General features: G+C 41.0%; 1 protein-coding gene across 1 annotated transcript; it reads right to left on the minus strand.

The window, feature by feature from the left end:
- Positions 1–2,363: 2,363 nt before the first annotated feature.
- LOC117344393 lies at positions 2,364–6,094 on the minus strand. The gene is made up of 3 exons (XM_033907138.1): positions 5,812–6,094; positions 4,524–4,721; positions 2,364–2,945 (listed from the first exon to the last, which is right to left on the minus strand). The coding sequence occupies exons 1-3, from the start codon at positions 6,092–6,094 to the stop codon at positions 2,737–2,739; spliced, it is 690 nt and encodes a 229-aa protein (XP_033763029.1). The 3' UTR covers positions 2,364–2,736.
- Positions 6,095–13,955: the final 7,861 nt, after the last annotated feature.

Here is a 13,955-nt window from a genome sequence, read left to right on the forward strand (position 1 = left end):
GGGTTGTCCTGCTGGGAATCTTTGGCAGTATGTTTCAGTGAGATAGCACTACAAAGTCGGCATCACTTCCGCGCTATCACAAGGAGACAAACACAACACAAAAATTTACCACACGCATGACTCTCGTCTCGTACATAGCTAGGAGAGGCCGTCTTGGATGATCAGTTTTGAGAGGTTCTCAGGTCACTTTACATTCGCATAGAACTTAGGATTTTCTCGGGTCAAACAATATCCTAAACAAGAGTGATGATTGAGGGAAATGTGTAGTCGAGTGATTGACTGAATATGGGGTTCGTCGAAGATTATTCATTTCCAAGTTAGCCATATATAACAATATACATGTACACAAGGAAAATTTCTTGGTATATATCTCTATTTTTACGGGTTGCTCGAGGTCGCCGAAGCCTCTATAAGTTTGCACGGCGGACGTTATGGTAGTCAAATATAAGCATGTAATGCATTACTCAATACTCTTCAGGAAAGAACCTCTCAAAACCACGTTCTTCCCAATCTGCACTGCCCTTATCGAAAACTACTGTGATGTGAAGAAACTATTTGGGTGTCCTCCTCTGTCATTATGCATAAGTGCCGCAAGTAGCACTTAGCAAGAAACCCTGTAGGACGTCCATGTACAAAGTACGGTACAACTCACTCTGATTGATCCCATCTTTCCTGCATCCTTTGTTCCCAGATTTCCTTAGCGTTCAAATGCCGTGGCTTTTCCCGGTCGCATTCGCCTACCGACTTGCTTGCTACCTGTCCCCCTATACACGTCTCCTTGACGGAGTTGATAATTGACGAGACATCCTCCTCGCGAGCCTTCGATGTAGAGAGTGCTATTTAAGTTCCTCTCCTTTACAATCATACACTACGACTACGAAGGTTAGAATTTCAATCGTGATCACGACACCATATCCTAGGTACTGACAGGACCGACCACAGTGGTAATTGTCATTGTCATCCACAAATCCATTGTTTGCTGCTTGATAGATTTCTGATTTTTAGTTTTGCTGAAATGTCTACCTTGTATTCTCATCAGGTTTACGTATTTCGTGTTGGCCTTGTCTTGCTATCATTTTTTTTGTTTGGATTACAACCATTTTTACTGCAGAAGTTTTCTCATTGGGCCTATCCTCCTTTTTGCGGAGTTCGCTCATCTTTGACGGTAGTCTATGTGGAGGTTCCCTTACATAATGCTCTTCATTCTTAAGTGAAAAGGATGTTCGCTGTAGTCATTGGTCCCGACTCCTCTCCAATGTTTAGGCGTTCAGCGTTCCTAGTTTGCTATCTATAATGGTATCGCCTCCTCTCTCATGCCTAGGCGTTCAAGCGTTCCTAGTTTGCTCTCTAAAATGGCCACGCCTCCTCTCCAATGTGGGCCGCGGTGGCCGAGTGGTTAAGGTGTCCCGACACTTTATCACTAGCCCTCCACCTCTGGGTTGCGAGTTCGAAACCTACGTGGGGCAGTTGCCAGGTACTGACCGTAGGTCGGTGGTTTTTCTCCGGGTACTCCGGCTTTCCTCCACCTCCAAAACCTGGCACGTCCTTAAATGACCCTGGCTGTTAATAGGACGTTAAACAAAAACAAACAAACAAACAAATCCTCTCCAATGTCTAGACGTTCAGCGTTCCTAGTTTGCTATCTATAATGGTCTTGCCTCCTCTCCATTGTATAGACGTTCAACGTTCCTAGTTTGCTCTCTATAATGGTATCGCCTCCTCTCTCATGCCTAGGCGTTCAGCGTTCCTTGTTTGCTCTCTATAATGGTCACGCCTCCTCTCCAATGCATAGGCGTTCAACTTGCCTAGTTTGCTCTCTATAATGGTATCGCCTCCTTTCTCATGCCTTGGCGTTCAACGTTCCTAGTTTGCTCTCTATAATGATCTCGCCTCCTTTCCATTGCCTAGACGTTCAGCGCTTGCAGTTTGCTCTCTATAATGGTCTTGCCTCCTCTTTCATGTATAGGAGTTGAACATTTCTTGTTTGCTCTCTATAATGGTCAGGACTCCTCTCCCATACTAGACGGTCGACGTTCCTTAGTTAGTTAGTCAAACGCAAACAGAAATCATCATTAGCAAATCCAACAGTAAACAAATTAACAAAATAGTTTCAAGATGATGAAACTGTTTTATTTCCTCAAAACGGTACAAAAAATTGCATTCTTCTTTTATTCGTAATTTTAGTACGACTTAAATCATATGACGTCGAAATATTACATCATGGTCGACAAAAGTGATCATTCCAGACAAAAAAAAACGTCACATCGACACCACATCAGGTCGCTCGAGTAATTCATGTATTGACTGCACCGAGTGTGTGACTGACATCGGTATTTTCTTTGGAAACCGTTGTGATCGCGAAAAGGTGGGCCTGAAACATTGTTTGTGATTTGTTGACATATTTCATTCCTCATTCACGTTCCAGGACATATGCATTTTTTTCAAAATCTTTATGGTTATATAGATATATGTACATAATAACTCAAATCAGCTGCATGGTGCAGTTAACATAATCTCTGTGATTTTCCCAACAAATGTCACCGAAGATTTTAAGAAATTCTCAGCCAATATACCACCAAATGTAACTTCAGTTATTTATTGCGAATGATATATTCCTAGTCTTTGTCCCAGGAGTAAAGTTATAAATTCCACTGGTTTAGGGCTTTTTATTATTTCTGTTTATGTTACACACTAAAGGGGATCTCACAAATGGCTTCGAAATCCGAATTGCATCGTTTATCCAACCAACCAAAGGGGCCAGTGTTCCCCCAAATATACGGTAGAAATGCAGTGCTGGGTGTCTGGCAGATCTGGTTGAGGCGGGTTTGTTGAGTAGTTTCCGGTACACCAGTCAGTAAAGGCTGCTTCCGTTCCATCTGACATCCAGTTGTAGGTCTCGGTAGTAGTATCATACCTTAGTCCGATCCAAAGGGGATTGTTTGTGTCTGAAATGAAAAAAAAAATAAAAAAAATACTGAATGATGTAGTGTATCAGTAAGTTAGGCCAGTTTTTTATCTAACAAATTGATTGACTGCAAATTTTGTCTTAAAAGCGTTTCATGTTAAAAGATTCTTGGAAAAGTGAAGTTTTAATATCAAAATGCTTATCATTCACCTTTAAAATGTCATAAATTTAATACACAAATGGCATCAAATTAAAACTGTAAAATCTAAAAGAAATAGTGCAATATTTTCCTAAAGTATGTTTAAAGGTGGAAGGAATCGGTGACCACATATTTCTTTTATTTATCAGATTGACATGATTCCCATAGACATAGCTGATACAGAATTAAGGTTGTTTTGGGTATCACGGTATCTCTCATAAGGCATGTAGGAGTAGAATTCTAAACCGTTCATACATATAATATTGTCACAATTACAAACGAGGCTGGAAGACATTTTGGATGGCAAAGCTTAATCATTTTGAATGGCGGTACGGGTTCAGGATATACAAAGGCAATTGATAATATGTTGATCATTAACAATAGCCAAACTTTCAAAATCAAATAAATTAAGGGGAGGGTATTCTATGATTGGTCGAAATATTCAAAAGTCAAAATTAGATGCGATATCAATATAACCCGCAATGACGAAAATTTGCACGAGAGGTTAATATTGAAATCCAAAACCCAAGCCGTGAGCCTCGTAGGTTAATAACTGAATCTAAAGCACTCACTGTAAGATATTGACCAATCAGACGCCAGTAAATTTTAACTCTAAATAGTATCATGACAGACGTAAACAAAATGGACAAAAAGCGTTTTGGAAATGTTTCCGTGGATAGAGTAGCGAGAATCCTGAACGGAAACGATTAAAAAAAATACAAGGAGAGCCACGGAAACGGCAATTACTGTTCTGCGCTCCTACATGGAGGGAAAGGACATTCCCGACTTCCTCCAAATAAATGTTGACGAACTGTGCCATGTCAACTTTTGCTTTAAAACAATTACATGTAGAAAATATCATTATAATAAAACAGTCAATATGTATTCACCTGAAAACGGCCGATAATTGTTTATAATTCTTAACCCGAGTTATTTGACTACTCTGAAAAAATTCAACATCTTAATTTTGAAACAATAGACTTAATTACCACAAATATATCCCTCCTATCTGTTCCACGCCCATCAATAAATTGGACAGATTGAATTCGTAAATCTTCAAGATATATTAGGTTTACAATCAATAGGATGTATTGAGTTTATCTTTCAATTTCGTCAATTAATAGAATAGATTGAGTTCGTCATTCAGCAGGATACGTTGAGTCCATCAATCCATAGACGTGTTTATTTGCTGTTACTTACGTCTTTGATATGATTTATCCACTCCGTAGTACTAGTGTTAGCTATCCTTTAATTTATCTGTTGTGCGTTAAACAAATGTTTAAAAAAAGTTGGTCCCGATCAGCGACATGCATTTTTTGGTATAGTCACCGGTTTTAGCCGAATACTCAAAACATCAAAGAAAATGTAGTTTGGAAGGAAATTGAAACATATCGAATCAATCGTTTTTAAAATACCAACCAATAATATTGCGTTCCAGCATAGGCAGTTTGTACTCTCTGGAAAGGCATTCTGATCTTGGTTCGAACAACTGTCCTTGAAGATAGGTTCCACAACCGATTGCAGATGCCTGCTGATCCATCTGATTTTTCAATACCTTGATACAGGTAGTGTCGCCCACCAAAATACCATCTTCCTCAAGGACACACGACCGGAACTCTGTAAACAAGAAATATCTTTTTAAAAGATAAACGGTATGGTTTTAATGCTGGTGGTAATAATATATTTACATTTGTCTGGCATTGTCACTATATAGTCTGTTTGTGAGCTCTGGCATTGATGAATGTTTAAATGCCATCCATCACTCGCTACAATTATCAGCGTATTAATACAACACAAACAGGAACTACAATATCCAGGATAAACAAATGTAATTAAGTTTAACGACTAATCATTTTGTCTACATTATTTGTTATAAAAAATATGCCATTTTAGCATTACGTTGATAATAAAATGGTTTTGATACATGTTTACCAAACTGCTGCCTTCCATCTTTATTGTGGTGAGATATGATTAGCCTAAACTAATTTTCCAACATTGTTTGGATTTGCCCTGTTGTAATACCATCACCTTATAACAGAGAGTTTCCTGTCTTCTCTTCATCATCACCAAAGATATGTTCATGTGGTTTTACTATTTTTTCATTTCTTTATAGAGGCTTTCGACAAAAAGACATGACCCATTACCAGAATGTTGATATCAGTGTGAGGGAAAGCAGTAGTGGAGATATATGGTTTGAGAAACAAGTTATTTATAACACTCATCATTTCAAACCGGAATGTAAGTTTCCTGTCCTATAACGGAAAACAGCTTACACATTTATCGATTTTGGTTTGAATAGATACGTAAAAGAACTTCTAATCTTCCTAACTTGGGCGAACGCTCCACTCGCGGCAAAATGCGAGGGAGTGTCAAATAATATGTTAGAAATAAAGAGTTCAGTGGTAAAAAAGAAAAGAAAATATCTGGAATTAAGTTGACATTAAGTTTCCTGCGTTTGGGGTCTGCAGGTAAAATCATCCGTCCCTAATTGTAGGGCTCGAGTCTTGACTATGTAATTTGACGGAAGATGTTACGATTTGTCTTGACAACGGCAGTGCTGAATGAAGGGCGTTACACGTTTAATGCCGATTCCGGTTTAAGAATGAAAAATACATATTCAACTAGATTTTTACTAGAATCTGTTTTATAGTGGAAACGTGGTTATATCAATAGTGCGTACTGATCTATTTCTAACGTCTCTGTTTACCTTTTTGCCTGTGTGTGATGTCAACCATCTTTGTCCCGGTCCTGACGACAGTCAGAACCCCAGGATTGTACGGTACAAATGCCGCGTTTGGGCGTCCATAACACGTGGTCGTGCTTACGTCATAAACGTAATAGGAGCACGTGCCGAGCTTCACAACGCAAAGCAAACCGCAGTGGATCTTACTGAGGGCAGAGGTGGACAGCTTGACGTAATAGGTCTCGAAGTCTAGGATATTCTGTTCTGGGTCCGTTATGAAGAACTCTCCCGTGGCGATACTTGTCATCAAAAAGGAACAGACGAATGAGCATGACTGACAAAACATCAGTGCAATATCACTACAATATTTGGTAAAATGAAACCAGATGTTAAGAAAAACGTAATAGTCTTTTGCTTCAACGACAACTACAGACATACAAGTCTATGTCAAATCTGGGTTAAGATATATTTTCAAAATTACGCTCTGTTATCCATCTTCAAATAAGACCGAGTGAAGAGTCAGGTTTCAGTTAACAAAAATGACATCTTATAGTCAGTGTGGTTGACAGAGTGGAGAGTCAAGGTACCGTGAACAGAAATGACATCTCAATGTCAGTGTGATGTGACGGAGTGGAGAGACAATTTACCGTTGTGCATAACCAGACTCTATAATTAGAGCTTAATGCCGCATGGAGAAATAGCAACCATTGCAAGTCACAGTAACCAGACAATGTAACCAGACAGTGTAACCAGACAATGTAACCAGACAGGGTAACCAGACAGTGTAACCAGACAGGGTAACCAGACAGGGTAACCAGACAATGTAACCAGACAGTGTAACCAGACAGGGTAACAAGACAGTGTAACCAAACAGTGTAACCAGACAGGGTAACCAGACAGGGTAACCAGACAGGGTAACCAGACAGTGTAACCAGACAATGTAACCAGACAGGGTAACCAGACAGGGTAACAAGACAGTGTAACCAGACAATGTAACCAGACAGGGTAACCAGACAATGTAACCAGACAATGTAACCAGACAGTGTAACCAGACAGTGTAACCAGACAATGTAACCAGACAGGGTAACCAGACAATGTAACCAGACAGTGTAACCAGACAATGTAACCAGACAATGTAACCAGACAGTGTAACCAGATAGTGTAACCAGACAGTGTAACCAGACAGGGTAACCAGACAGTGTAACCAGACAGGGTAACCAGACAGGGTAACCAGACAGTGTAACCAGACAGGGTAACCAGACAATGTAACCAGACAATGTAACCAGACAGTGTAACCAGACAATGTAACCAGACAGTGTAACCAGACAGGGTAACCAGACAATGTAACCAGACAGTGTAACCAGACAATGTAACCAGACAGTGTAACCAGACAGTGTAACCAGACAGGGTAACCAGACAGGGTAACCAGACAATGTAACCAGACAGTGTAACCAGACAATGTAACCAGACAATGTAACCAGACAGTGTAACCAAACAGTGTAACCAGACAGTGTAACCAGACAGGGTAACCAGACAGGGTAACCATACAATGTAACCAGACAGTGTAACCAGACAATGTAACCAGACAGGGTAACCAGACAATGTAACCAGACAATGTAACCAGACAATGTAACCAGACAGTGTAACCAGACAATGTAACCAGACAGGGTAACCAGACAGGGTAACCAGAGAGTGTAACCAGACAGTGTAACCAGACAGGGTAACCAGACAATGTAACCAGACAGTGTAACCAGACAATGTAACCAGACAATGTAACCAGACAATGTAACCAGACAGGGTAACCAGACAGTGTAACCAAACAGTGTAACCAGACAGGGTAACCAGACAGTGTAACCAGACAGGGTAACAAGACAGTGTAACCAGACAATGTAACCAGACAGGGTAACCAGACAGGGTAACCAGACAGGGTAACAAGACAGTGTAACCAGACAATGTAACCAGACAGGGTAACCAGACAATGTAACCAGACAATGTAACCAGACAGTGTAACCAGACAGTGTAACCAGACAATGTAACCAGACAGGGTAACCAGACAATGTAACCAGACAGTGTAACCAGACAATGTAACCAGACAATGTAACCAGACAGTGTAACCAGATAGTGTAACCAGACAGTGTAACCAGACAGGGTAACCAGACAGTGTAACCAGACAGGGTAACCAGACAGGGTAACCAGACAGTGTAACCAGACAGGGTAACCAGACAATGTAACCAGACAATGTAACCAGACAGTGTAACCAGACAATGTAACCAGACAGTGTAACCAGACAGGGTAACCAGACAGGGTAACCAGACAATGTAACCAGACAGTGTAACCAGACAATGTAACCAGACAGTGTAACCAGACAGTGTAACCAGACAGGGTAACCAGACAGGGTAACCAGACAATGTAACCAGACAGTGTAACCAGACAATGTAACCAGACAATGTAACCAGACAGTGTAACCAAACAGTGTAACCAGACAGTGTAACCAGACAGGGTAACCAGACAGGGTAACCATACAATGTAACCAGACAGTGTAACCAGACAATGTAACCAGACAGGGTAACCAGACAATGTAACCAGACAATGTAACCAGACAATGTAACCAGACAGTGTAACCAGACAATGTAACCAGACAGGGTAACCAGACAGGGTAACCAGAGAGTGTAACCAGACAGTGTAACCAGACAGGGTAACCAGACAATGTAACCAGACAGTGTAACCAGACAATGTAACCAGACAATGTAACCAGACAATGTAACCAGACAGGGTAACCAGACAGTGTAACCAAACAGTGTAACCAGACAGGGTAACCAGACAGTGTAACCAGACAATGTAACCAGACAATGTAACCAGATAGTGTAACCAGACAGGGTAACCAGACAGTGTAACCAGACAGTGTAACCAGACAGGGTAACCATACAATGTAACCAGACAGTGTAACCAGACAGGGTAACCAGACAGTGTAACCAGACAATGTAACCAGACAGTGTAACCAGACAGGGTAACCAGACAATGTAACCAGACAGTGTAACCAGACAATGTAACCAGACAGGGTAACCAGATAGTGTAACCAGACAGTGTAACCAGACAATGTAACCAGACAATGTAACCAGACAGTGTAACCAGACAATGTAACCAGACAGGGTAACCAGACAGGGTAACCATACAATGTAACCAGACAGTGTAACCAGACAATGTAACCAGACAATGTAACCAGACAGGGTAACCAGACAATGTAACCAGACAATGTAACCAGACAGGGTAACCAGACAATGTAACCAGACAGTGTAACCAGACAGGGTAACCAGACAGTGTAACCAGACAGGGTAACCAGACAGGGTAATCAGACAGGGTAACCAGACAGTGTAACCAGACAATGTAACCAGACAGTGTAACCAGACAGGGTAACCAGACAGTGTAACAAGACAGGGTAACCAGACAGGGTAACCAGACAGTGTAACCAGACAATGTAACCAGACAGTGTAACCAGACAGGGTAACCAGATAGTGTAACCAGACAATGTAACCAGACAGGGTAACCAGACAATGTAACCAGACAGGGTAACCGGACAGGGTAACCAGACAGTGTAACCAGACAGTGTAACCAAACAGTGTAACCAGACAGTGTAACCAGACAGGGTAACCAGACAATGTAACCAGACAATGTAACCAGACAGGGTAACCAGACAGGGTAACCAGACAATGTAACCAGACAATGTAACCAGACAATGTAACCAGACAGGGTAACCAGACAATGTAACCAGACAGTGTAACCAGACAATGTAACCAGACAGGGTAACCAGACAGGGTAACCAGACAGGGTAACCAGACAATGTAACCAGACAGGGTAACCAGACAGTGTAACCAGACAGTGTGACCAGACAATGTAACCAGACAGTGTAACCAGACAGTGTAACGAGACAATGTAACCAGACTATGTAACCAGACAATGTAAACAGACAATGTAACCAGACAGGGTAACCAGACAATGTAACCAGACAGGGTAACCAGACAGTGTAACCAGACAATGTAACCAGACAATGTAACCAGACAATGTAACCAGACAGGGTAACCAGACAATGTAACCAGACAGGGTAACCAGACAATGTAACCAGACAGGGTAACCAGACAGGGTAACCAGACAGGGTAACCAGACAGTGTAACCAGACAATGTAACCAAACAGGGTAACCAGACAGTGTAACCAGACAGGGTAACCAGACAGGGTAACCAGACAGGGTAACCAGACAATGTAACCAGACAATGTAACCAGACAGGGTAACCAGACAATGTAACCAGACAGGGTAACCAGACAATGTAACCAGACAGTGTAACCAGACAGTGTAACCAGACAATGTAACCAACAGGGTAACCAGACAGTGTAACCAGACAATGTAACCAGACAGGGTAACCATACAATGTAACCAGACAGTGTAACCAGACAGGGTAGCCAGACAGGGTAACCAGACAATGTAACCAGACAATGTAACCAGACAGGGTAACCAGAAAATGTAATCAGACAGGGTAACCAGACAGGGTAACCAGACAGTGTAACCAGACAATGTAACCAGACACTGTAACCAGACAGTGTAACCAGACAATGTAACCAGACAATGTAACCAGATAGTGTAACCAGACAGTGTAACCAAACAGTGTAACCAGACAGGGTAACCAGACAGGGTAACCAGACAGTGTAACCAGACAATGTAACCAGACAATGTAACCAGACAATGTAACCAGACAATGTAACCAGACAGTGTAACCAGACAATGTAACCAGACAGGGTAACCAGACAGTGTAACCAGACAGGGTAACCAGACAGGGTAACCAGACAGGGTAACCAGACAGTGTAACCAGACAGTGTAACCAGACAATGTAACCAGACAATGTAACCAGACAATGTAACCAGACAGGGTAACCAGACAGTGTAACCAGACAGGGTAACCAGACAATGTAACCAGACAGGGTAACCAGACAGGGTAACCAGACAATGTAACCAGACAATGTAACCAGACAGTGTAACCAGACAATGTAACCAGACAGGGTAACCAGACAATGTAACCAGACAGTGTAACCAGACAGTGTAACCAGACAGGGTAACCAGACAATGTAACCAGACAATGTAACCAGACAGGGTAACCAGACAATGTAACCAGACAATGTAACCAGACAGTGTAACCAGACAGTGTAACCAGACAATGTAACCAGACAGGGTAACCAGACAGGGTAACCAGACAATGTAACCAGACAATGTAACCAGACAGGGTAACCAGACAGGGTAACCAGACAATGTAACCAGACAGTGTAACCAGACAATGTAACCAGACAGGGTAACCAGACAATGTAACCAGACAATGTAACCAGACAATGTAACCAGACAGGGTAACCAGACAGGGTAACAGAGACAATGTAACCAGACAGGGTAACCAGACAGTGTAACCAGACAATGTAACCAGACAGGGTAACCAGACAGGGTAACAAGACAATGTAACCAGACAATGTAACCAGACAATGTAACCAGACAGGGTAACCAGACAGGGTAACCAGACAGGGTAACCAGACAGTGTAACCAGACAATGTAACCAGGCAGTGTAACCAGACAGTGTAACCAGACAGTGTAACCAGACAGTGTAACCAGACAGTGTAACCAGACAGTGTAACAAGACAATGTAACCAGACTATGTAACCAGACAATGTAACCAGACAGGGTAACCAGACAATGTAACCAGACAATGTAACCAGACAGTGTTACCAGACAATGTAACCAGACAGTGTAACCAGACAATGTAACCAGACAGGGTAACCAGACAGGGTAACCAGACAATGTAACCAGACAGTGTAACCAGACAGGGTAACCAGACAATGTAACCAGACAATGTAACCAGACAGGGTAACCAGACAGTGTAACCAGACAATGTAACCAGACAGGGTAACCAGACAGGGTAACCAGACAATGTAACCAGACAGTGTAACCAGACAGGGTAACCAGACAATGTAACCAGACAATGTAACCAGACAGGGTAACCAGACAGTGTAACCAGACAATGTAACCAGACAGGGTAACCAGACAGGGTAACCAGACAATGTAACCAGACAGTGTAACCAGACAGGGTAACCAGACAATGTAACCAGACAATGTAACCAGACAATGTAACCAGACAATGTAACCAGACAGGGTAACCAGACAGTGTAACCAGACAATGTAACCAGACAGGGTAACCAGACAGTGTAACCAGACAATGTAACCAGACAGTGTAACCAGACAGGGTAACCAGACAATGTAACCAGACAATGTAACCAGACAATGTAACCAGACAATGTAACCAGACAGGGTAACCAACCACTGTTTCCGGTCACTTTAACCAGACAGTGTAACCAGATTGTGTTACCAGACATGTAACCAGCTTCTGTAACCAGACAATGAAACCAGACACTGTAACTAGACGATTTAACCAGACAGTGTAATCAGACAGTGTAACCAGACAGTGTAACCAGACAATGTAACCAGCTTCTGTAACCAGACAATGAAACCAGACACTGTAACTAGACGATTTAACCAGACAGGGTAACCAGACAGTGTAATCAGACAGTGTAACCAGACAGTGTAACCAGACAATGTAACCAGCTTCTGTAACCAGACATGTAACCAGCTTCTGTAACCAGACAATGAAACCAGACAGTGTAATCAGACAGTGTCACAAACCACTGTATACGGTCACTTTAACCAGACAATGTAACCAGCCACTGAAACCAGACACTGAAATCAGCTTCTGTAACCAGCCTCTGTAACCAGACACTGGAAGACATTGTAACCAGATATTGTAATCAGACACTGTATCCAGACACTGTAACTATACAATTGATATAGACACTGTAAATAGACATGGTAACCAGCTCCTGTAACCGACAATGTAACCAGATAATGTAACCAGTGACTGTAACCAGATAATGTAACCAGTGACTGTAACCATATAATGTTACTAGTTACTGTAACCATATAATGTAACCAGTCACTGTAACCATATAATGTTACTAGTCACTGTAACCATATAATGTTACTAGTCACTGTAACCAGATAATGTTACTAGTCACTGTAACCATATAATGTTACTAGTCACTGTAACCATATAATGTTACTAGCCACTGTAACCATATAATGTTACTAGTCACTGTAACCATATAATGTTACTAGTCACTGTAACCATATAATGTTACTAGTCACTGTAACCATATAACGTAACCAGTCACTGTAACCAGATAATGTTACTAGTCACTGTAACCATATAACGTAACCAGTCACTGTAACCAGATAATGTTACTAGTCACTGTAACCATATAATGTTACTAGTCACTGTAGCCATATAATGTTACTAGTCACTGTAACCAGATAATGTTACTAGTCACTGTAACCAGATAATGTTACTAGTCACTGTAACCAGATAATGTTACTAGTGACGGTAAACAGATAATGAAACTAAACATACACAAACTGTAGTATTGATAGAAATTCCACTAATTAAATAAGTATAGTCTGTTGCATGGTTTTCAAGTAACAAGGGATTATTAACGCGCGAGCAAAGCGAAGTCCTGGGTGACGATAAAGCATGCAATATCTGATTTACTGCATATTGCTAACCTCAAACAGCAGAAATAGTAAGAGAAATAACTCTTGTTAGTTTCCATATTCCACATTTTCATTGTTTTTCATAAAAAATTACCTGTATGAATATTTCTCAATACCAGCGAATCTTGGCCAAGTACGTTAAACACGGTCTGTCGTTATGCATCCTTATGGACTCATACAACATGAAATATAACGAGAGGTTCCGGACAATTCAATAATTGTATTTGATTGAAAAAAGTATTGAACTCTCAATTTGTCTTGAAATCATTTCTAACTTGACAAATTATGGCTTTAGTTGTTTTTTCAATATAGAAAAAACACCCATTAAGTAATCTCAAAAGGAAATGAGTTCATATTTAACGTCTGAACACATGACATTTAATTTACTTTTCATATATATGACCTTATGGTATATGCAGATAAATGAAAATATTCAGCTTTAAATGTTTGCTGATTTGATTTCTTTTTTTGGCAATTATTAAATAACGCAATTATTTCTTCATGTATTTTGAAATAGGTCTAGAAAGTGCTCAAAATCGCT

This window comes from Pecten maximus, chromosome 15, assembly GCF_902652985.1.
Source record: "Pecten maximus chromosome 15, xPecMax1.1, whole genome shotgun sequence".
In the NCBI taxonomy this organism is placed as follows: domain Eukaryota; kingdom Metazoa; phylum Mollusca; class Bivalvia; order Pectinida; family Pectinidae; genus Pecten; species Pecten maximus.

Bases quoted from the DNA above. Each gene is read 5' to 3' on its own strand.
- LOC117344393 (XM_033907138.1), bottom strand. From the start codon at position 6,094: ATGACAAGTATCGCCACGGGAGAGTTCTTCATAACGGACCCAGAACAG. The intron at 4,722-5,811 runs GTAAACAGAGAC...TCTTGTTTACAG, and splicing joins CATCACACACAGGCAAAAAG to AGTTCCGGTCGTGTGTCCTT. The intron at 2,946-4,523 runs GTTGGTATTTTA...TTTTCATTTCAG, and splicing joins GCTGGAACGCAATATTATTG to ACACAAACAATCCCCTTTGG.